The sequence below is a fragment of the Mobula hypostoma genome, chromosome 2 (assembly GCF_963921235.1).
Source record: "Mobula hypostoma chromosome 2, sMobHyp1.1, whole genome shotgun sequence".
Classification (NCBI taxonomy): domain Eukaryota; kingdom Metazoa; phylum Chordata; class Chondrichthyes; order Myliobatiformes; family Myliobatidae; genus Mobula; species Mobula hypostoma.
In genome coordinates, this window is record NC_086098.1 from 219,837,214 (window position 1) to 219,862,966 (window position 25,753).

The 25,753-nt window shown below is 41.3% G+C and overlaps 1 protein-coding gene across 4 annotated transcripts in view; it reads right to left on the bottom strand.

Moving 5' to 3' along the window:
• The window catches only part of LOC134342862 (bactericidal permeability-increasing protein-like), a 92,667-nt gene that overhangs the window by 15,714 nt on the left and 51,200 nt on the right, over nucleotides 1-25,753 (bottom strand). For all 4 annotated transcript variants that reach the window (XM_063041512.1, XM_063041515.1, XM_063041514.1 and 1 more), the window contains 6 exons: nucleotides 20,477-20,653; nucleotides 17,220-17,279; nucleotides 14,454-14,621; nucleotides 13,459-13,526; nucleotides 3,833-3,875; nucleotides 3,542-3,605 (listed from right to left, as the gene is read on the bottom strand). In XM_063041512.1, coding sequence (XP_062897582.1) covers nucleotides 3,542-3,605; nucleotides 3,833-3,875; nucleotides 13,459-13,526; nucleotides 14,454-14,621; nucleotides 17,220-17,279; nucleotides 20,477-20,653 — 580 coding nt within the window. The remainder of the gene's footprint in view (nucleotides 1-3,541; nucleotides 3,606-3,832; nucleotides 3,876-13,458; nucleotides 13,527-14,453; nucleotides 14,622-17,219; nucleotides 17,280-20,476; nucleotides 20,654-25,753) is intronic.

The following is a 25,753-nucleotide window of genomic DNA, read 5'->3' on the forward strand; positions in this document are numbered from 1 at the left end:
GAGCAACATCATGATTGATAACTGGAGATGCAAGATAGGGGACGGGAAGAGTTTAAATTTTAATTTAGTTGAAGCTTCAGGAAAATAAGCTGAATTTCTCACTAAGAAATTGGGGATCGGTATTGTTATAAACGCAGGTATACTATCAGTCAGTGGTGCAACATATTCTGTGTTGAAAACAACCATTACCATTCTTGACAGGACTTTTCCTGTAGCCTGACAGTAAACGCAACAAGGCCACAGGTTTAAGACTTAAAGTGTAATTAAGAACTAGAGCTCTGTAAAGAAAAGAGTAAAAGACCAACTCTGAACACAATTCCAGGAAATTGCACAATGCCTGAGAATACAGTAATCCGTCACCTATCTTGTCATTTCCTCACGTACATAAAGTGTAAAAGAGAGGTGAGTGTGGATATCGGACCACTGGAAAATTATTCTAGAGGGAAAGTAATGGGGGACAAAGAAATAGCGGATGAACTGAATAAGTATTTTGCATCAGTCTTCACTGTGGAAGACACTAGCAGTGTGCCGGAAGTTCCTGCTGTCTGGGATCATGAAGTCTGTGAAGTTACAATTACTAGCGAGAAGGTTCTTGGGAAACTGAAGGGTCTGAAGATAGATAAGTCACCAGGACCAGATGGTGTACACCCCAGGTTTCTGAAAGAGGTAGCTGAAGAGATTGTGGAGGCATTAGTAATGATCTTTCAAGAATCACTAGATTCTAGGATGATTCCGGAGGAATGGATCGGGATACTCTACTCTTCAAGAAAGGAGACAGGTAGAAGAAAGGAGATTATAGGTTAGTTAGTCTAACCTCAGCGGCTGGGAGGATGTTGGAGTTGATTATTAAGGATGTGGTTTCGGAGTGCTTGCACATGATAAAATAAGCCGTAATCAGCATAGATTGTCTGACAAATTTGTTGGAATTCTTTGAAGAATTAACACGCAATATAGACAAAGGAGATGTTGTGTACTTGGATTTTCAGAAGGCCTTTGTCAAGGTGCCAAACATGAGGCTGCTTAACAAGTTAAAAGCCCATGGTATTACAGGAAATATTCTGGCATGGATAAAACAGTGGCTGATTGGCAGGAGGCAAAGAGTGGCAATAAAGGAAACCTTTTCTAGTTGGCTGCCGGTGACTAGCAGTACTCAACACAGATTCTTTTTACATTATATGTCAATGATTTGGATGACAGAATTGATGGCTTTGTTGCAAAGTCTGCAGACAATATGAAGCTAGGTGGAGGCGCAGGCAGTTTTGAGGAAGTTGAGAGGCTACAGAACAACTTAGAAGATTAGGAGAATGGGCAAAAAATTTGCAGATGAATGGTGTCGGGAAGCATATGGTGATACACTATGGTAGAAGAAATGAATGGGTTGACAACTTTCTAAGCAGAGAGAAAATACAAAAAAAAACTGAGACTCAAAGGGAATTGGGAGTCCTTGTCCAGGATTCACTGAAGGTTAATCTGCAGGTTGAGTCTGTGGTGAGGAAAGTAAATGTGATGTTAGCATTCATTTCAAGAGGACTAGAGAATAAAAGCAAGAATGTAATATTGAGACTTTATATAGCACTGGCGAGGCATCAATTGAAGTATTGTGAGCAATTGCGAGCCCATTATCTTAGAAAGGATGTGCTGAAACTGGAGAAGGTTCAAAGGAGCTTCACAAAAATGATTCCAGGATTGAATGGCGTTATATGAAGAGTGTTTGATAGCCCTGGGCCTGTATTCACTGGAATTCAGAAGAATGAGGGGTGATCTCATTGAAACCTATGACATAGTGAAAGGCCTTGATAGAGTGGATGTCTCCTATGGTGGGAGAGTCTTAGACCAGAGGACACAGCCTCAGAACAGGGGGGTGTACTTTTAGAACGGAGATGAGGAGGATTTTCTTTAGCCAGCAAGTGGCGAATCTGTGGAATTTGCTGCCAGAGGCAGCTGTGGAGGCCAAGTCTGTATGTACATTTATATACATAAAGAAATGCACAGGACTGCAAGAAGCAGCAAGAGGGTAGTGGACCCAGGCAGATTTATCACAGCCAGAACCCTCTCCGCTGTCAAGGACTTTTTATGTTTACTTAAGGCAGAGGTTGATATATTTTTGATTGATCAGGGCATGAAGGGAGGAGACTGGGGCTGAGAAGAAAATTGGATCAGCCATGATGAAATGGCGGAGCAGACTCGATGGGCCAAATGGCCTAATTCTCAGAATCAGAAAAAGAATCAGGTTTACTATCACTGGCATGTGACGTGAAATTTGTTAACTTAGCAGCAGTCAATGCAACACATAATGTAGAAGGAAAAAAAACCAAAATAAAATAATAATAATAAATAAATAAATCAATTACAGTATACATATATTGAATAGATTAAAAATTGTGCAAAAAACAGAAATACTACATATTTAAAAAAATGAGGTAGTGTCCAAGGGTTCAATGTCCATTTAGGAATCGGATGGCAGAGGGGAAGAAGCTGTTCCTGAATCGCTGAGTGTGTGCTTTCAGGCTTCTGTACCTCCTTCCTGATGGTAACAGTGAGAAAAGGACATGCCCTGGGTGCTGGAGGTCCTTAATAATGGACGCTGCCTTTCTGAGACACCGCTCCCTGAAGATGTCCTGGGCACTTTGTAGGCTAGTATCCAAGATGGAGCCGACTAAATTCACAACCTTCTGCAGCTTCTTTCGGTCCTATGCAGTAGCCCCCCCACCCCTCCATACCAGACAGTGATGCAGCCTGTCAGAATACTCTCCACGGTACATCTATAAAAGTTTTTGAGTGTATTTGTTGACATACCAAATCTCTCCAAACTCCTAATGAAGTATAGCTGCTGTCTTGCCTTCTTAATAAGTGCTCCTATATCTTATGGTCTTACTATCAATAAGGACCGTCACCATCCAGGACCTGCTCTCCTCTCATTACGACTGTCAGGGAGGAGGGACTGGAGCCTGAAGACTCAGACTCAATGATTGAGGACCGGCTTCTTCCCTCCTGAACGGTCCATGAACCCATGAACATTACCTCGTTATTCTTTCCATCACACTGTTTATTTATTTTATAACTTATTGCAACTTCACGTCTTTTCACTGTACTGCTGTCACAAGCCCACACATTTCAGAATATATATGACAATGATAATAAACCTAAATGTGATTCTGTTGACACTGTGCTGTTTGAATTGATACCCTTCTCAAGGATTGGACCTCCCCAGCACGGAACATCTCAGGTTTTGGGAGCAGCAGCTAACCCCCTGCCACAGCAGGTAACTGCAGAATCCTTACTAGTGGTTGTAGCCTGCTATGGAATGCTCCCAGACTGGCCAAAAGCTTAACTTGTTAATCAGACTGACTAACGGGACAGAATCCTGTCACATAATCAAAATGTGCACTCTACAAAGTTCCAATCGTACAATATACAGTGAAGTCAATTATCGGGATTTCATTAGTGAAAATACTCCCTTGCAACCAGCTAACGCTGGGGCCATCACAACAATACAAATAAATTCTTAAGAGGAAGGTTAGCATCTTGAGACATCTCATACCATTTATCTTCGGAATCACGAACTTCTGTAAGCCCAGCTTCAGAATTGTTTCAAATGTCTTTGTCTGGGAGCAAATTATAATGAAAATATGTTTAATAATTTCTGATAAGTTTTATATTTTCCGTACATATTGACTGAGCAACTTCTAAACATCAAATAAATAAATAATCAAGTCACGATGGTTACTCACAGCAGTGAAGATACCTTTTAATATATTCAACATTTACATACTAGGGGGCAAAGGTAACAGTAACTAACTCTATTACTTTTAAAATGACCATGAACACTTACTGGAACGGTTCCCACTTTAGTTTCTTCCAGCACCACGTCCACACTAAGTTAAAAATTAGAAAGACCATTTTAAGAATTCAGTTTTAAATGGATAAACTAGAAAAAAAAAATCACAATATCACAAACTGTTACAGCAAAGGAATTCCTTTAGAAAATTATAATGTTACCTCAATATCTGCAGAAAAGAATGGTTATGACTCGGTTTAAGTCAACAATATTCTAGGGTATGACTGCCTTGTTTCTCTTATAGGGAGTAATATATTAATAGCCTCTGACAGTTAAAATGGCAGCAGCCTAGAGACAAATGCCCTGATTCCCTACAATTGTTATATGGTTATGTGAGTGTTAGCTATGTGGACTTGCCCATTCTTTAACTGGACAGTCCAGTGGGATTGGGAAGGGGGTGTGGACACAGTGTATGCTTTGCTGCTTTCTATAGCTCCAAAGCCCGAATCAGCATGTGTTAACAGAGCAGTTAGGGCAACCCTGTGCATGAGCAAACTGTGCACCCAGAGCAACAGGCACAAAATGCTGGAGGAAATCAGCAGGTCAGGCAGCATCTATGGAGAGGAGTAACCAGTCAACATTTTGGGCTGAGACCCTTCATCAGGACTGGAAAGGAACTGGAAAGATTCCAGGATAAGAAGCTGGCAGAGTACAAGCTGGCAGGTGATAGGTAAAACCAGGTGAAGGTAGCTGGGTGGTGTGAGAGGAGATTAAGTGAGAGGCAGGGAGGTGATAGGTGGAAGAGGTAAAAGGCTGAAGAAGGAATTTGATAGGAGAAGAGAGTAGAGTAGAGCATCTTGGAATTCCAAGATGGCACCGGTGACACACAAAGGCACTTTGTGGATTGTGTACAAAACTTCCAGATATCCCTCTTCTGATTTATTATCGCTACAATCCACAGCCTGTATTTTCCCTTTAAGTAACTACTTTTAAACTGGTTTAACAAACTAACGATTTTATGATCTTCTGAAGGACTCGGCAGACATAACTCTTAAGAATGCGATATGGCCCCTTTAAGAAAATGAGGGCACATCGCCACAGCCGGAGGAGAGGACTCCACGCTAGACTGAAACATTAGGGTATGAAATTTCCTCTAGGCAGTATCTTGTTAGCAAATGTATAGTCTCTGGAGAACAAGCTAGACTGAAACATTAGGGTATGAAATTTCCTCTAGGCAGTATCTTGTTAGCAAACGTATAGTCTCTGGAGAACAAGACTGAGGAACTATGGGCAAGATTGCTGTATCAGAGGGAAATGAGGGATTACTGTGTTCTGTGGTTCATGGAAACGTGGCTAACCTCCAACACACCTGGTATAAGACCTGAGGGCTTCTTGATGTACCATAAGACCATTAGATATAGGAGCAGAATTAGGCCAGTTAGCCCATCGAGTGTGCTCTGCCATTTCAGCATGGCTGATCCATTTCTCTCTCAGCCCCAGTGTCATGACTTCTCCCCGTATCCCTTCATGCCCTGACCAATCAAGAATTTATCAACCTCTGCCTTAAATATCCCCAATGGCTGGGCTTCCACAGCAGCTTGTGGCAATGAATTCTACAGATTCACCACAAACTGGCTGAAGAAATTCCATCTCATTTCTGTTATAAATGGATGACCCTCTATTCTGTGGCTGTGTCCTCTGGTCTTTGTCTCCCCCACCATAGGAAACATCCTCTCCACATCCACTCTATCAAGGCCTATCAATATTCAATAGTTTTCAATGAGATCTCCCTTCATTCTTTATAGGGCCAGAGCCATCAAACGCTCTTCATATGACAAGGCTTTCAATCCTGGAATCATTTTTGTGAACCTTCTTTAAACGATCTCCAGTATCAGCACGTCCTTTCTTAGATAAGGGGCTCATAATACTCCAAGTGAGACTTCACCAGAGTCTTATAAAGGCTCAACATTACATCCTTGATTTTATATTCTAGTTCTCTCAAAATGAATGCCAACATTGCCTTTGCTTTCCTCACCACTGACTCAACCTTCAAATCAACCTTCAGAGAACCCTGCACAAGGACCCCCAAGTCCCTTTGCACATCAGATTTCTCTCCATTCAGGAAATAGTCTACACTTTTATTTCTTCTACCAAAGTGCATGACCATACACTTCCCGACACTGAATTCCATCTGCCACTTTTTTGAATATATTCTCCTAATCTATCTAAGTCATTCTGCCTCCTCAAAGCTACCTTCCCCTCCACCTCTCTTAGTATCAACCACAAACTTGGCCACAAAGCTATCGGTTCCATCATTCAAATCATTGACATATAGTGTAAAAAGAAGCATTCCCAATATAGACCCTTGTGGAACACCACTAGTCACCAGCAGCCAACTAAAAAATACCCCCTTTATTCCCACTCTGCCTCCTGCCAATCAGCCGATGCTCTAACCATGCTAGTATATTTTCTGCAATACCATGGGCTCTTAACTTGTTAAGCCGTCTCATGTGTGTTCTCTTGTTAAGTGCCTTCTGAAAATCCAAGTCCACAACATCCACTGGTTCTCCTTTGTCTATTGGGCTTGATACTTCTTCAAAGAATGCCAACAGATTTGTCAGGTAAGATTATCCCTGAAGGAAACCTTGCCTCCTTTGGCCTCCTTTATCATGCACCTCCAGGTACCCCAAAACAACATCCTCAACAACTGAGGTCAGACGAATGGGCCTATAATTTCTTTGCTTTTGCCTCTCTCACTTGAAGAGTGGAGTGACATCTGCAATTTTCCAGTCCTCAGCAACCATACCAAAATCAATTAGTTCTTGAAAGATCATTATTAAATGCCTCTACAGTCTCTTCTGCCACCTCTTTCAGAATTCTGGGGTGTAGACCATCTAGTCCAAGTGATTTATCTACCTTCAGCCCTTTCAGTTTCCCAAGCACCTTTTCCCTAGTAATGGCAACTTCACACATTTCTATCCCCTGACACTCTGGCATACTGTTTGTGTCCTCCACAGTCCAGACTGATGCAAAGTACTTATTCAGTTCATCTGCCATTTCTTTGTCCCCTATTACTACCTCTCCAGCATCATTTTCCAATGGTCTAATAACTATTCTCACCTCTCTTTTACACTTTATATGTCTGAAGAAATTTTTTGTATCCTCTTTAATATTATTGGCTAGCTTTCCTTCGTATTCCATCTTTTCCTTATTTATGAGCTTTTTATTTGCCATACTGTTGGTTTTTAAAACCTTCCCAGTCCTCTAACTTCCCACTAATTTTTGCTCCATTATATGCCCTCTTTTTGGCTTTAATGTTGGCTTTGACTTCTCTCGCCAGCCACGGTTGTGTCATCCTGCCTTTAGAATACTTCTTTTTCTTTGCGTTGTATCTATCCTGTGCTTTCCAAATTGCTCCGAGAAATTCCAGCCATTGCTGCTCTGTTATCATCCCTGCTAGTTTTCCCTTCCAATCAAATTTGGTCAGCGCCTCTCTCCACTGTAATACTGATAAATCTGACTTTAGATACTCCTTCTCAAATTGCAGGGTGAATTCTTTCATATTATGATCACTGGTGCCTAAGGGTTCCCTTACCTTAAGCTCCCTAATCAATTCTGGTTCATTGACAACATCCAACCCAGAATAGCTGATCCTCTTGTGGGCTCAAACATGTGCTGCTCTAAAAAGTCATCTCATGGGTAATCTACAAATTCTTCCTCTTGGGATCCAGCACCAACCTGATTTACTCAATCTACCTGCATATTGAAATCCCCCATGACTATTGTAACATTGCCTTTTTAATATGCATTTTCTAACTCCCATTGTAATTTGTAGACCACATCTTTACTGCCCTTCAGGATCTTTTTACCTTTGCAATTTCTTAGTGCTACCCACGATTCTGGACCTTCCGATCTTATGTCGTGTATTTCTAATGTTTTGATTTCATTTTTTATCTACAGAGCAACCCCACCCCTACGGCTTACCTGCCTGTCCTTTCAATACAGTGTGTATCTTTGGACATTAAACTCCCAGCTATAATCTTCTTCCAGCCACAGTTCAGTGACGCCCACAACATCATACATACCGATCTGTAATAGTGCTACAAGCTCATCTACCTTTTTCCATATACTGAGTATATTCAAATTTAGCACCTTCAGTCTTGTATTCATCACTCTTTTTGATTTTGTCCCCCTTTTACATTGTAACTCATCCGTCTTACTGCAATTTTGCCTCATCATCACCTTCTCCTTACTAGCTGTCTCACGACACACTGCCTCTGTTTGTAAACCAACTACCCCATCCTCAGTCCATCAGCAGATGGACTAGACTGCTGGCTCAAAGAGGACAAAAGGTGGGGATCTGTATTACATGGTTAACTTTTCGTGGTGCTCAGATGTAGCAGTCGTGTTGGACTCTTGTTCCCCTGACCTGGAGCATCTAATGATTAAGTGCTGACTGTTTTACTTTCCAAGAGAGTTCTTCATGATCCTGACTGCAGTTTAGATACTGACAAAGCCAATGTTAAGCAGGCGCTTGAGTTACTGAGTGTAGTGATAAGCAAAAAAGAAACAGCCTACCCTGATGCCTTTCAAATCATCATCAAGAACTTCAATGAGGCCAATTATCATCAATATATCACTTGCAGTACCAGGGGTCCAACACACTCAGCCACTGCTATACTACCATTAGGAATGCCTACCATTGCCTAGACTGTGGCTTGGGAAATCCTGACCATTTGGCTGTCCTCGTCCTATCTGCATACAGACAGAGGCTAAGTAGCAAGACTCCAGAAGTAATGACAATGAAGAGGCAGAGGACCGGTTATGGGACTGCTTAGAGTCGGTGGACTGGGGCCATGTTCAAGGGATCATGAGAGGATCTGAGTGAATACACCACAGTTGCCACAAATTTATAAGGTCAGTCATGGATGAGTGTGTCCCCATAACATCATTCAGAGTGCTCCCTAACCAGAAGCTCTGGTTGAACCAAGAGATCCACAATCTGCTGATGGCCAGATCGGTGGGAGTCAGGTCTGGTGACCCTACAAGAGATCCTGGTACAACCTCTGGAAAGCCATCTCAAATGCGAAGCAGCAATTCCGGACCAAACTGGGATCACAGAAGGATGCTTGACAGCTGTGGCAGGGATGGGATGTTATCACCTCCTACCAAGTAAAATCAAGCGAAATATGTGACATCAAGATTTCACTCTCAGATGAGCCATTGCCTTTTATGCTCGCTTTGAACACAAAAACATGGAGGCAACTTCATGAACTTCCACAGCCATCAAAGACCGATGATATCAGTCTCTGAGGCCAATGACAGAGCATTGTTCAGGTGGGTAAGCCCACGGAACGCATCTGGCTGAGATAGTGTATCTGGCCGATACTAAAGAGTTGTGGTGGTCAACTGGCTGGTGTGTTCACTGAGCTCTTTAACCTCTCACTTTGTCAGTGAGATACCCACCTGCTTCAGGCAGGCTTCAATTATACCGGTGCCCAAGAAGAATGTGGTAAAATGCCTCAGTGACTATCATCCAGTCACACTTACATCCACGGTGATGAAGTGCTTTGAGAGGTTGGTGATGAAACGATTCAGCTCCAGCCTGAGGAGTGACTTGGATCCATTCCAATTTGCCTACCGTCACAACTGTTCAACAACAGAAGCCATTTCATTGTAAACATCTGGATAGTGAAGGTGCATACATCAGGATGTTCCTTATTGACTACAGCTCTGCATTCAGTACTATCATCCCTTCAAAACTAATCAATACGCTCCAAGTCTTAGGTCTCAATACCTCCTTGTGCAACTAGATCATCGGTTTTTTCACTTGCAGACCCCAGTCAGTTCAGATCAGCAACAACATCTTCACAATCACCATCAGCAGAGGTGCACCACAAGGCTCAGTGCTTAGCCTGCTCTCTGCTTGCTTTATACTAATGATTGTGAGGCTAAGCACAGCTCCAATGCCATACTTAAGTTTGCTGACTGGCCAAATCAGTATATAAGGAGGGAGATTCAAAATCTGGCTGAGTGGTGCCACAACAACTTCTCACTCAACATCAGCAAGACCAAGGTGCTGGTTATTGACTTCAGAAGGAAGAAACCAGAGGTCCATGAGCCAGTCTTCACTGGGGGATCAGAGGTGCAGTGGGTCAGCAACTTTAAATTCTTCTGCATTATCATTTCAGAGGATCTAGAAACATAGACACATAGAAAACATACAACACAATACAGGCCCTTCAGCCCACAAAGCTGTGCTGAACATGCCCTTACCTTAGAAATTACCTAGGGTTACCCACAGCCCTCTATTTTTCTAAGCTCCATGTACATATCCAGGAGTCTCTTAAAAGACCCTATCATCTCAGCCTCCACCACCGTCGCTGGCAGCCCATTCCACGCACTCACCACTCTTTGCATAACAAACTTACCCCTGACATCTCCTCTGTACCTATTTCCAAGCACCTTAAAACTGTGCCCTCTCATGCTAGCCATTTCAGCCCTGGGAAAAAGCCACTGACTATCCATACGTTCAATGCCTCTCATCATCTTGTACACCTGTATCAGGTCACCTCTCATCCTCCGTCGCTCCAAGGAGAAAAGGCCGAGTTCACTCAACCTATTCTCATAAGGCACGTTCCCCAGTCCAGGCAACATCCTTGTAAATCTTCTCTGCACCCTTTCTATAGATTCCACATCCTTCCTGTAGTAAGGCGACCAGAACTGGCATTGTACTTCAAGTGGGGTCTGACCAGGCTCCTATATAACTGCAACATTACCTCTTGGCTCTTAAACTCAGTCCCACGATTGATGAAGGCCAATGCACCGTATGCCTTCTTAACCACTAAGTCAACCCGCGCAGCAGCTTTGAGTGTGCTATGGACTCAGACCCCAAGATCCCTCTGATCCTCCACACTGCCAAGAGTCTTACCATTAATACTATATTCTGCCATCATATTTGACCTACTAAAATGAACCACCTCACACTTATCTGGGTTGAACTCCATCTGCCACGTCTCAGCCCTGTTTTGCATCCTATCAATGTCCCACTGTAACCTCTGACAGCCCTCCACACTATCCACAACATCTCCAACCTTTGTGTCATCAGCAAATTTACTAACCCATCCCACCACTTCCTCATCCAGGTCATTTATAAAAATCACGAAGAGAAGGGGTCCCAGAACAGATCCCTGAGGCACGCCACTGGTCAACGACCTCCGTACAGAATATAACCCAGCTACAACCACTCTTTGTCTTCTGTGGGCAAGCCAGCTCTGGATCCACAAAGCAATGTCCCCTTGGATCCCATGCCTCCTTACTTTCTCAATAAGCCTTGAATGGGATACCTTATCAAATGCCTTGCCGAAATCCATATACATTACATCTACCTTCATCAATGTGTTTAACAACATCCTCAAAAAATTCAGTCAGGCTCGTAAGACATGACCTGCCTTTGACAAAGCCATGCTGACTATTCCTAATCATATTATGCCTCTCCAAATGTTCATAAATCCTGCCTCTCAGGATCTTCTCTATCAACTTACCAACCACTGAAGTAAGACTCACTGGTCTATAATTTCTTGGGCTATCTCTACACTCCTTCTTGAATAAGGGAACAACATCCTCAACCCTCCAATCCTCCTGAACCTCTCCCGTCCACATTGATGATGCAAAGATCATTGCCAGAGGCTCAGCAATCTCCTCCCTTGCCTCCCACAGTGGCCTGGGGTACACCTCGTCTGGTCCCGGTAACTTATCCAACTTGATGCTTTCCAAAATCTCCAGCACATCCTCTTCCTTGATATCTACATGCTCAAACTTTTCAGTCCACTGCGAGTCATCCCTACAATCGCCAAGATCCTTTTCCATAGTGAATACTGAAGCAAAGTACTCATTAAGTACCTCTGCTAGCTCCTTTGGTTCCATACACACTTTTCCACTGTCACACTTGATTGGTCCTATTCTCTGGTGTCTTATCCTCTTGCTCTTCACATACTTGTAGAATGCCTTGGGGTTTTCCTTAATCTTGAAAGCCATGCAAATATCCCCTGAACATTTGCTACATTTCTTCCATACATTTCCCTGAGAACATATGTTTCCAATTTATGCTTCCAAGTTCCTGCCTCATATTTCCCCTTACTCCAATTAAACACTTTCCTAACTTGTCTGTTCCTATCCCTCTCCAATGCTATGGTAAAGGAGATAGAGTTGTGATCACTGTCTCCAAAAGGCTCTCCCACTGAGAGATCTGACACCTGACCAGGTATATTTCCCAATACCAGATCAAGTACAGCCTCTGTCCTGGGTCCAGCTTGTAAGTTCCGTTACAAATAAAGCAAGGCAGCGCATCAACTTTCTTCAAAGTTTACGAAGATCCAGCATGTCATCTAAAGCTTTGACAAACTTCTATAGATGTGTGGTGGAAAATATACTGACTGGTTGCATCATGGCTGGGTAGGGACACGCCAACGCCCTTGAACGTAAAAGCATACGAAAGTAGTGGATACAGCCCAGTACACCAAGGGTAAAGACCTCCCCACCATTGAGCTATTTCACAAGGAGCGGTGTCACAGGAAATCAGCATCCATTATCAAGGATCACCGTCATCCGGGCAATGGCCTCTCTCACTGCTGCTAACAGGAAGGAGGTACAGGAGCCACAGGACTAGGTTCAAGAACAGTTATTACTCCTCAACCATCAACTCTTAAACCAGAAGGGATATCTTCACTCAACTTTACTCACCACAGTACTGAACTGTCCCCCCAACCTATGGAGTTACTTTCAAGAACCTTCATCTCATGTTCTTGATATTTATTGGTTACTTATTTATTATTATTATTTCTTTTGTATTTGCAAGTTTATTGTCTTTCGCACATGGATTGTTTGTCCATCTTATAGTGTGCAGTTTTTCATAGATTCTATGGTTACTCTTTGGATCTACTGTGAAAGCTCACGAGAAAATGAATCTCAGGGGTGTATATGGTGATTATATATCTGTAGTTTGATAATAAATTTGCTTTGAACTTTGGATCATGGGAGAAAGGAAAGGAAGAGGGAAACAAGAAGGAGGTGTTGGGCAGGTGAAGAGAAGGGGTACGAGAGGAGCCAAAATGGGAAAATGGAAAACAGACAGAAGAGAGAGTGAGAGGAATCAATGTTGGAAGCTACCCAGACTGAAAATAGAGTCCCAGGTCCTAGGTCAGTGGTGTGGTCCTAGTGCAAGATATGAGAAATCTTGGAGACCTCCAGTCTCCCTGATTACTATGTCAGCAAGAAGTGCATCAGCATGCAGCTTCTTATAGAACATTTGGAGAAGTGGAGCTCCAGCTGGATGAACTTCGGCTCATTCGGGAGAATGAGGAGATGATAGATTAGACCCAAAGGGAGATCATCACATCTAACTTGCAGGAGGCAGGTAGCTGGGTGACCGTCAGGAGAGGAAAAGGGAACAGCAACCAGTGCAGAGTAACCCTGTGGCTGTTCCTCGCAGTAATAGGTATAGCACTTTGGAAACTGATCAGAGGCAAAGAAAACTTGTAAAGAGCTATCTTAAAGTTGTTTGACATACAGTACCCTTGCATCGTTTTCTGTCCTGTGTTTGGAGTATTTCTCCTGGTCTAACACGAAAAAGCTAGACAATGCTTACAAATAAAGAAACAATTCTCTGCTTTATTTCTTACCTGTTCAGAGACACTGAACCATGCACTCTTCCCTGTGAAATATACATTTTCCCAAACACACTGGCCGTCTGTGGTGAATACAAATGTTATTAAATTAAGCATAAAAGCAAATGAAAATTCCATTGCCTTTTTCTTCTTGTAATATATAAAGCTATTTTTACTACTAGATTTAGGCTGGCATTATTTTGACCTGCAGGATGGAAGGAAGGTGTTCTGCTATTTTAAAAAGATGTACAAATTATTTACAGAGCTGCATCAATAACTGAAGAAAATCAACTGGCAACAAACCTGCAAGGATTCAGTGACCTCTTTAAATAGCATGGCAGGGTGCCCTTCCTGCTTTACTGTTGAGCTTGCATTTGGCCAAAGCTGGGAAAGGTTATTAGCTGAAACACTGGGTTTCAATCTCACAGTGATAGTGAGAAATCAGTGGATCTGCTCTGCAGTGAATGGAATTAAATGTTGCGATAGCTCCAATTGATGGGGAATAATGCTGCCAAGTTTCTTCCAACTTATCTATCACTTTGAAATTTGTGGTTACTTTCTGTGCACTAATTAGGTGCTATACTTCCTATATTTTTATTTATTTTTTCTAATTTGAGATACAGCACAGTAACAGGCTGTTCTAACCCACGAGCCTGTGCCTCCCAATTACTCCCATGTGACCAATTAACCCACTAACTTGTACGTCTTTGGAATGTGAGAGGAAACCAGAGCATACGGGGAGAATGTACAAGCTCCTTCTAGACAGTGGCGGAAATTGAACTCGGTCACTGTAATAGTGTTATGCTAACCACTACACTACCGTGTCTCCCCTAATAAAATCTATCATAGACCAAGTCAATATTCTATTTCAAAAAATGCTTCAACAGTGTTAAAGTACTTGTGATAGTTTTCCATAAAAGCTACTATATAACTGCATACACTATACGATCAATCTGCCGATCTAATCTCCTCCCCCTTTAACAGAAAGATCGATTAAGAAAGGCACTTACAACACCCAACAGGAATAGGTCTGCTAAGGAGTTGTTTGGGAGGACTGCAAATACATGAGCTGCGGTAAAGATATTGGAAGTGAATTTTCCTGGAACAAACTTCACAACTGGTTGTTTTGAGGCACCCATCACAATTTTCATCAGTAGGTTGGGGTACTTCTTTGCAACCTGTCGGAAATGAAGGACACACTAGAATAAACTAACAAGAGACGTTGTCAAGTTTATTATCAAATCTAATCATTCATTATCCTCAAAGAAAGACTCAAAGCACAAACCAGTTCACTTCCCTTTTGAACCTTTTAAAGACACTTTCAGCTTTTGTATTTTCCATACTTATTAATTATTGTACATTTATGAATCTAAAATATTTTTAACAACAATCTTAAAGTTCCAAGTTCAAGGTAAATTTATTATCAAAGCACATATATGTCACCATATACAACTCTGAAATTAATTTTCCTGCAGACATACTCAATAAATTCAATAACAATAATAGAATCAATGAAAGTCTGCACCAAAAGGGCGGACAACCAGTGTGCAAAAGATAACAAACTGTGCAAATACAAAAGGAAAGAAAGAAAAAAGATAATAATAATAATAATATTAAATAAATATACAATAAATACCAAGAACATAAGATTAAAAGAACATGAGTCCTTAAAAGTGCGTCCATAGGGAGCAGTTCAGTGAAGTTGAGTGAAGTTATTCCCTCTGGCTCAATAGCCTGATGGTCAAGGGGTAATAACTGTTTCAGAACTGTTGTAATTGGAATTAAAGCGTCATTAGTCATAGTCATAGAACACTACAGTAAAGAAACAGGCCCCTAGACCCATCCAGTTCACACCAGACTGTTTTTCTGCTTAGTCCCATTTACCCACGATAGCCGTCCATACCCTTCCCATCCATGTACCTATTCAAATCTCTCTTAAGTATTCCAATCGAACCTACATCCACCAATTCCACTGGCAGCTTATTCCACACTCACAAGACAAAGAAGTGAAGAAATTAGCTCTCAGGTTCCCTTTCATTTTTAACATATGACGTCTAGTTCTAGTCTCACCCAACTTCAGTGGAAAGAAGAATGGGGTTTTCAATCATCAGGTTAGATTGGAGGAAGTCAGCTGTGACTGTCCATGCAATGAGCAGCTTCTCAAAACACACTGTGAAAATTCAAACTTTGGCAGTCGAGGGATTCAAACCCATGTCCTCTCAGAGACTGAAGCCCAAATCCAGTGCCTTAGACCACACAGCCACACGCCATTAAATAATCAGAACTATCAATTTGCATTAAGGTAGAACTGATCTTAACTTTTAGATGACCAACAAACAGAAACTATCAATAACACATGCAATTACAATTATGTCAAAGAAGTGACCACAGTTTTAATTAATTGGCTTCTTACATTGTGGCCCAGGAGTAAATGGGCATCAAATGAGTGTGCTATTATAGCTGACCGAACTGAAATCTCCTGCTATCAGGCAGTTTGCCATTGAACAGTACTCATAATTGGGAAGGAAGAGAATCTTGGCACAGCAGAGAATATATTGTGTCTGTAAATACCGTGGGCAGTGCATGAATCAATTAGTAAAGGTTAAAAAGGAAGTCAGAGTCCAATGAAAACAGCCACGTTATAGACCTAATTACAGAACATTTCCTAAGCAACACAGACAAAATGCTAGAGGAATTCAGCAGGCCAGACAGCATCTATGGAAAAGAGTGAACTGTCGATGTTTCGAGCCAAGGCCCTTCATCAGGAGTGGAAAGGAAGGGGGAAGGAGTCAGACTAAGAAGGTGGAGGGGGAAAGTTGGAAGTACAACGTGGCAAATGATAGGTGAAACTGGGAGAGGGGAGATGAAGTAAAGAGCTGAGAAGTTAATTGTGAAAGCGATAAGGGTTTGAAGAAGGGGAAATCTGATAGGAAAGGACAGAAGAACATGGAAGAAAGGGAAGGGAGAGGAGCACCCGAGGGAGGTGATGGGGAGGTAAGGAGAGAATGTGTGAGGAGGAAGCAGGAATGGGGAATGGTGAAGGAGAGGAGCACAGGCAATTACCGCAAGTTCGAGAAATCGATGTTCATGCTGTCAGTTTGGAAGCTACCCAGACAGAAGACAAGGTGTTGCATCCCCAGCCAGAGTGCGGCCTCATTGGAGAGTCCTTGCCAAAGAAGTAGGCATGAAGTGGAATCATGACAGGCGCAGGGGTCAAAGGTGAGGCCCTTACTGAGGACAGAATGTTCTGCCTCAGAGAGGGAATTGTTGAAACCCTGCATGGATGAGAACTGGGATCAGAGGGTGGGGGATGTGTTAGTGGTGTCTGAGCAGAGAGGAGGGTTGGGGTGCTCAGGAAAGGTGGGTGGGAGGAAGATGGAGGCTCTGGGGACCCAAGGGTTGACGGGGGGTGCCTGAGGGACACAGGGTTGCAGAGTGGTGGTGGGGGAAGAGGAGACTGGGGTTCCAGAGGCAGTGCATGAAGTCCCAGCCTGGAGGTGCTGTCAGTCATGGTCCAGGCTGGAGTCACAGCTAGCGTCATGCAATTAGCAGTTTGAAGATGTCTGAGGTTGGGGGAGAAATGAGACGTAAAACTGAAGGAACAAACTTAAGGCAGAAAGTGCCTAGTTATATAGGCTGCTTGGATAGTGTAATTTGTCCTCTATTGTTTAAGTGAGATTCTTACATCCAGAAAAATATGTCATATAATTATGTTTCTGAATCGATATAAAATTAAATATTCCACATAATTGTTCACATAAATAGACATTTAATACCTTGGGTAACAGAATTTCGAAGCTGGACGTGTTTAGGTGAAACGGTAAATCCTTTGGAATCTGAAACAAGTTTGAAAAATGTTACACGCAGATGAAGAATAAAACATGCTTTAAACATTCCTGAGGACATCCCTTTGCCATGATATTTAATCAGGCTTCAGACTTCACTTATTGTTTAAACTAGTAGATTAAGTGTTTCCTTTAAGATAGAGTGGTTTTGTGGAATCAAAGTAACTAAACTGTGTAACATTAAGATGTAACAAACCCAAAAAACTGGAGGAACGCAGCAGGTCAAGCAGCGTCTGAGGAGGGGCCAACTCTCTTGATAATGACTACAAAAGGAGAGGGGAAGGAGTACAAGCTGGAAAGGGATAGGTGAAATCAGGTGAGGGGGAAAGTGGTTGGGTGGGCTAAGGGGGATGAAGTGAGAAGCTGGGAGGTGACAGGTGGAAAAGGTAAAGGGTTGAAGAAGAAATCAAACAGGAGTGTAGAGTAGACCATGAGAGGAGGAGAAGGAGGAGGAGTGCCAGAGAGAGGTGATAGACAGGTGAGAAGAGAAGAGAAGGAGTAAGAGGGGAGTCAGAATAAGGAATGGTAAAAGACAGAATTGGGAGAGAGAGAAAATACCAAAAGTTAGAGAAATTGATGTTCATGCCATCAGGTTGGAAGCTACCCAAATGGACTATGAGGTGTTGCTCCTCCAACCTGAGAGTGGCCTCATTGTGGACATGTCAGAAAGGGAATAGGATGTGAAATTAAGGTAGTTGACCATCGGAAGATCCTGCCTTTTCTGCCTGAGCCTTTAAAGGTGCTCAGGAAATCCTGGTGATCCTGACACTTCAGCTTGATGGTGTATCATGTCAATAAACTAGATTATGAGTTTGGAGAGTGATCCAGAATGGGAAGGAAGGTGAAGGAGGGGTGGTGATGGAATTTTGCATCACTGCACTGATATGATGGGCCACACTTAGATTAATGGATTCTTGGGTCCTGGAAGAGGTATTTTCTTAAATGCTTCTGGCTTGCCTGTGTTGAAGTTCTTAACTAATCTTTTGAATAAATTGTTAATTATAATTAATTTTACTGTTAGATTTCCATTACATATTCTTTTTGAACTATTAGACGTTAATGCCAAGGTGCAAAATAATAGGGAATGAATAGAGAAGCTTTGAAATTAGTTGTAAGCAAGACTGCTAACAAGTTGATTATTTAAAGAAATCAATTCAAGTAAAGTCTATGAAGAGGAGATAATGCAAAAAAAACCAGCAGATGTTGAAAATCATAAATAGAAGCAGAAAACACTGAATTCAATGTCAGGCGGCATCTGTGGAGGAAGATTCGAAGTTCCGTTCCCATTCAGACATGTCACTCCATGGTCTCCCCTACTACCATGATGAGGCCACCCTCAGGTTAGAGGATCAACAGCTCAAACTCTGACAAATAAATTCTTCTCGGACTTCCAGCTAGATACAGGTATCGATTATATCCGACATTTCGATGATGGCAGAGTTTGTCATCTAAAAATATTATTAAATAATATAAAAGCCCATGGTATTACTGGAAAAATACAAGAATGAATAGAAGATTGGCTGATTGACAGGAGGCAAAGAGTGAGAATAAAAGGGGCCTTTCCTATTTGGCTTTCAGTGACTTGTGGTGTTCTGCAGGGGTCAGTATTGGAACCATTTCTTTTCAAATTATATGTCAATGATTTGATGACAGAATTGATGGCTTTTTATCCAGGTTTGCGGCTGATATCAGGATAGGTGGAGGGGCAGGTAGTGTTGAAGAAGCACGGATAGATATGAAAAATGGGCAAAGAAGTGGTGGATAGAATAGTTTATATTCTTACATTCTATTTTTATGTATATTCCTTGCCCTGGCCTATGAAAGCAAGTCTGCCACATGCTTTCTTTATCACATTGACTTGTGTGTGGAGTTGAATCTCAAGGTCGCACTGTTCAATGTTCCTGAGCACCCTACTATATATCCTCCCCATATATGACTTTACAACATGCATCACCTTCCACTTGTCCAGATTAATTTCCATCTGCTAATACTCTTCCCACTTCCTATCTAATCATTGTTCTGTTGTAGCCTCAGGAAACCTACCTTGCTGACCATAATGTGACCAACTTTCATGGACCATAGAACAGTACAGCACAGGAACAAACCCTACATCCCACATTGTTGTAGTGAACTACTTAAGCTAAGGTCACCCGATGCAAATTTGCTGTTGCAAATTCTTGACACAAAGATTGATGACACCCTTCCCCTCCGCCCCCCCAACAGGTGCTGCTTGACCCACTGGATTCAGCATACAGCATGAATACAGACCCATCAGCCCAAACAATCCATGCCGACCAAGGTCCCCACAATATTCAATAGGTTTCAATGAGAATCCCTCTCGTTCTTCCAAGCTCCAGCAAGTACAGGCCCAGAGCCATCAAATGCTCCTCATACATTAACCCTTTCATTCCATGGATCATTCTCATGAACATCCTCCAGTCCCTCTCCAATGTCAGTACATCTTTTCTTAGATATAGGACCAAAAACTGCACACAACATTTTAAGTGTAGTCTGACCAATGCCTTATAAAGCCTCAGCGTTACATCCTTGCTTTTATATTCTAGTCTTCTTGAAAGGGATGCTAATGTTGCATATGCCTTCCATACCACCAACTCAACCTGAAAGTTAACCTTTAGGGAATCCTACACAGGAACTCACTTGTCAAGGTCCACGTCAAGTCTGTGCATTCTTAAGCAACACATATAAACTGTTGGAGTAACTCAACCGGTCAGGATTCATATATGGATCTCTCTGCCACCCACCCATTTTCCACTTTACCTGGCTTCACTTATCACCTGCTAGCTTGTTCTCTTTCCCCTCCCCCACCACTTTGTTATTCTGGTTTTTCCTCTTCCTTCCAAGTCCTGATTAAGGGTTACAGCCTGAAATGTCAGCTCTTTATTCCTCTCCATAGATGCTGCCTCGCCTGTTAAGTACCTCCAACATTTTGTGTGTGCGTTGCTCTGGATTTCCATCATCTGCAGAATCTCATTGTGTTTGTGCTATGCTTTCTTAAGTTCAGTATGCAGAAAATGGGGTCGAGAAGATTATCAGAGCCATTAATAGACAAGCGATAGTTCTTTCAAACTACCTAGTAAAGAATTGAAAAAAAACAGCACCAGAAGAACTAAACAAATCAGAGTGGTTTTCCTTCTGACCAGTATAAGGTGAAGACATGATTTACTTACCATGTCATCTGTGATGTTGATTTGCAGAGCTCCTGCTATGAAGTACGCAAAGCCTCCTGTGTTTACAGTGTACTCCGACAGCCCAACCATTAACATTTGGTCTGTTGTGTTTGAAAGGTTGAACAATTGTGCAGTAAATGGAGCTTCTGTATGGTGTTGGACATCATACAATTCACCCTGAAGGACATGTAAGAAGATTATTAGTAACTTAAAAAAATAAAACCCCTCTCCATTACTTCAGTCACTGCACTGTACTGTAATCCACCTTTTATCATGCTGGTCACATTGTATATACAGTACATGCTGGTATTTATGCACATTTTTTCAATATACATACTTTAACCTTTTACTTTAATTTTCTTCATACAATTCTTTATTTTTTATACTTGTTGAATGTTGTTTTTATTGCATGTTACACCAACATGCTACTGTAAATTCCTAATACATGTAAAGTTATGTGGTGAATCAAGTTTATCGTTGATGCTTAAGCATTATAATAATTAGGATGTATTAATAAAGTTATTATTATTATTATAAAGTCAGTGCTGATGACTTTGCAGATGTAGGCTGGAGGAAATGGGCTCCTGGACTGGCTGTACTTGCTTCAGTGCAGATCTGGCTCTGTGTTTGTGCTCGGGGACTCTGCGGTTCATGTTCTGTGTATTATTTATTTTTATTGTTTGCATGATTTGTTTCCTTTTTTTGCATATTGGGTATTAATTTGGTGGTCTTTGTTGTGTGAGTTTTTTTTTCATAGATTCTATTGTGCTTCTTTGTTTTGTGGCTGTCTGCAAGAAGATGAATCTCAAGGTTGTGTATGGTATACATATATTGATAATAGATGTATTTCAAACTTTAAACTTTATTATTATTATTGTATTTTCATATTTTCTCAGTTCAAGCTGATAAAACCTTGGGTACGGACATAGCCAAGCACAGTCATTTCTCAATTGCTAGAAACTTTCAGTTACAAATATTACTACTAGGATAATGTGTACTCAGTAATCTTTCAATCTCCTCTTTTAATTCAGCATATTTCTGGTGTTTGTCACAGATTGATTTCTGTATATTATGTATATTTGGAATGGCCATATCTATTAAGTCGTTCTTGCTTGTTTATCCTGTAATATTATATCCAGAAAATTATTATTGATCTGTAATAATGAATCAGTCATAATATAATTTGTGGGACTCTGACTCTAAAACTGGATCAGGCTTGTATTACTAGTGAGGTATGGTGTCCTTTATGAGTTTTGTATTTTAAAGCAAGATTTTGGTGAATGATGTTTGCCACTTGATTGTGCCTGTGTAAGTAATCAGATTGAGTTAAACTGCTGCAGGATCCTGTAATGTGTTGGATTGTTTCTGGTTTCTCTTGGCATTTTCTGCATTTATCATCTTGAACTTATTGGTCTATTAATATCTATTTTTGATAATTTTTTGTGTTAATCACCTGGCCCTGTACTGCCACAGGGAACACCTTTGTTTCTTGAAAGAGGTCTCCAACTCTGAGTCAGGCATTCAAAGCTTCCTGGTTGACATCTAGTCTGCTCAGATCATGGGGATGTCTCCCATGGAGGGTCATACTCTTCCATTGGTTAACTTTTTCTTCAATAGTGAATTCTTCATTTTTCTTGGTTGTGCTTTCGTTTAAGTTCAGTGATGTGTACTTATCAGAATTTCATATGCTCAAGTGGAGTACTGAATCCTGTTTTCCTTGATAAAAATATATCCTTAGAAGTTTTATCTGACAATCATGTAAATTTCTTATGTCTGTTATTCCTCTTCCTCCTTCTGTCCTAGGTAGTGTTTATCTAAGTGTGTTTGAGTATACATAGTGTTTTCTAAAATTTGTCATTTCATTTCTTATTTTATTTTGTTAATTTTCCAGCTAGGTTTCAGACCAAGATATTATGCTAAAAGAATATATTAATATGGGTATAGCAACAGTGTTTATTGCCTTTTGTCATATTTTTACAATTGAGCTCTGTTGACAGATTTTCTTAGTGCTTGAAGTAAATTCTGTCAAAAGTTTTCCCTTTATTGCACTATGATCTATTTTTGTTGCTTGTTGATATCCCAGATGTTTATATGTTTCATATTCATCCATTGGTTGTATTGTATCCTATTGCTCTGTTTGATACTCTACTAGCTCTATTGCACCTTTCTCTATGTTTATATCTTTAGAAAATAGTTGTACTATTTGAAATAATTGCTATAGCTTTATTGATGGAGGAGCATATAATTTCAAATCATCCATTAATAGAAGGTGTATCAAGGTATAATTCATTTGTTTGTGGTTAAATTACTAGTATTATTATTAATTTGGCCTGGCCTGCTGAGTTTTTGCAGCATTCTGATATTAAAATATCAGCAGATTAAAATATTTCTTAGCTGAATATTAACAGGAGCATTATGAATGACATCATAGCCTTGGGAACAGTCAGAAGAAGTTTTAGGATACTACATATACTATTCAGTATGGAGTGAATGGAGAGGTTGTTCTGACAGCAGAGATAGTTAAGGAAAGACTAGTTTGAAATGTTCCAACATTAAGGGCCCTCACCACCTGGGATATTCGCCCTTTGCATAACTACCATCATGGAGGAGGTAGAGGGAGCCTGAATACTTAGACTCAATGATTCATGAACAGCTTCTTCCCCTCCACCATCAGATTTCCAAATGGTCCATGAAACCATGACTATTATTTAGTTATTCCTCTTTTGCACTTTTTTTGGTACCTTACAGTAATCTTTTATGTCTTGTACCGTACAGCTGCCACAAAACAACATTTTACAAAATATAGTACATCACTGATAATAAACCTGATTCTGACATGAAATACAAGGAAGGAGCCACCAGAAAAGGGTGAATTGAGCAGACTAGCATATATCAAGCAAGTCCCAGTGATTATTTTGCATGTGACAGTTGTAAGTTTGCACAAGAACTATGTTACAAGGCAGAATGCAATTATACCACATTGTTCAACACAATTGGCAGAATACCTTTCAAATGAATCATTATAGATGTACTGCACTATCAATACATATTCACATTCCATCGCATCAATATTTTATTTTTGTCATTTCTGTGGATTTCTTTGCTCAGCATGTCCCAGTAGATCATGCAATACAGCATTCCACACACGATATCATATTAGCTGCACATTGCACAGATAATGAAACTTAATCTGATTTTAACTGCTCTGATTGATCTGATTTTAACATTATTTTGTTCTATTGGAGCCTAACTCATTGCCCAATCTCATCGTCTTTGCTAAATAGTCTGAGTTGTTTTCCCTTCTCAGTTCTGATTGTATGTTTTTATTCCAGAAATGCTGCCTGATCTGCTGAGTTTTTGCACCATTCTAAACCATAAGACCTCAAGATATAGAAGCAGAATTAGGCCATTTAGCCCAGAGAGTCTGCTCTTCCATTTCAGCATAGCTGATCCATTTGTCATCTCAGCCCCAATTTCCTCCCTTCCCCATATCCTTTCATGCCCTGACCAATCAAGAACCTAGCAACCTCTGCCTTAAATATACATAAAGTCTTGGCCTCCTCAGCTGCCTGTGGCAACAAATTCCACAGAATTCTCTGCCTTTATTAGGGAGATGGGCTGATTCTATGTCAGTGCGGGAGAGAACGGAACATCACGAACAGTGGATCAACTGTTGGAGGCTGTGTACTTTGTGATTTGCACTCTCTTCCCCTCTCACGGTGGGTGAGAGATTGTTGCCGATTTTTGGGTCACAGAACTCGGGGGAAAAAAGCTGGGTGACAGACCTTTAACACCATAAGTCAGCAAGTTGTTTTGTTAAGTCTCCCTTCTCACTGTGAAAAGGGACACCTCTTTTTCCCTTTAGTAGAGAGAGAGACTGTGGTATGTCGAATTGTTGGGTGAACAATTATTTTTGTTGCAGATCATGGTCTTTTATTGGGGGCCTTGTTATTGCATGCTTGGCGGGTGGAGGATGCTGATGCTCTTTTGAGGAAGTGAGTGAGGGTGGGAGGTGTCCGCTTCGCTGCTGCTTGTGTGTGGGAGGGGGTGCTTTCAGGTTCTAATGTTTCCACTATCACTCATTCTTTGGGGCACTCTTCTGTTTTCGTGGATGTCTACAAAAAGAATTTCACAAGATGTATATGGTATACATTTCTCTGGTATTAAAAATGAAACTATTGAACAATTTGAACTAAACTGGGGTACTTTCTCAGCTGAACATTAGCTGGAGTATTATGAAGGACATCGTAGCCTTGGGAGACGAGGTCTACCAAATGCCTTAGGATATCACACATACCATTGTGTAAGGAGTTTATACATTCTCCCCATGACCGGTAAGTTTAACGTCGGCAGTAGGTAAGTTATTGGAGGGAGTACTAAGAGACAGAATCTACAAGCATTTGGATAGACAGGGACTTATTAGGCAGAGTCAACATGGCTTTGTGCGTGGCAGGTCATGTTTGACCAATGTATTGGAGTTTTTCGAGGAGGTTACCAGGAAAGTGGATGAAGGGAAGGCAGTGGATATTGTCTACATGGACTTCAGTAAGGCCTTTGACAAGGTCCCGCATGGGAGGTTAGTTAGGAAAATTCAGTCGCTAGGTATACATGGAGAGGTGGTAAATTGGATCAGACATTGGCTCAATGGAAGAAGCCAAAGAGTGGTAGTAGAGAATTGCTTCACCGAGTGGAGGCCTGTGACTAGTGGTGTGCCACAGGGATCAGTGCTGGGTCCATTGTTATCTGTCATCTATATCAATGATCTGGATGATAATGTGGTAAATTGGATCAGCAAATTTGCTGATGATACAAAGATTGGAGGTGTAGTAGACAGCGAGGAAGGTTTTCAGAGCCTGCAGAGGGACTTGGACCAGCTGGAAAAATGGGCTGAAAAATGGCAGATGGAGTTTAATGCAGACAAGTGTGAGGTATTGCACGTTGGAAGGACAAACCAAGGTAGAACATACAGGGTTAATGGTAAGGCACTGAGGAGTGCTGTGGAACAGAGGGATCTGGGAATACAGATACAAAATTCCCTAAAAATAGCGTCACAGGTAGATAGGGTCGTAAAGAGAGCTTTTGGTACATTGGCCTTTATTAATCGAAGTATTGAGTATAAGAGCTGGAATGTTATGATGAGGTTGTATAAGGCATTGGTGAGGCCGAATCTGGAGTATTGTGTTCAGTTTTGGTCACCAAATTACAGCAAGGATATAAATAGGGTTGAAAGAGTGCAGAGAAGGTTTACAAGGTTGTTGCCGGGACTTGATAAATTCA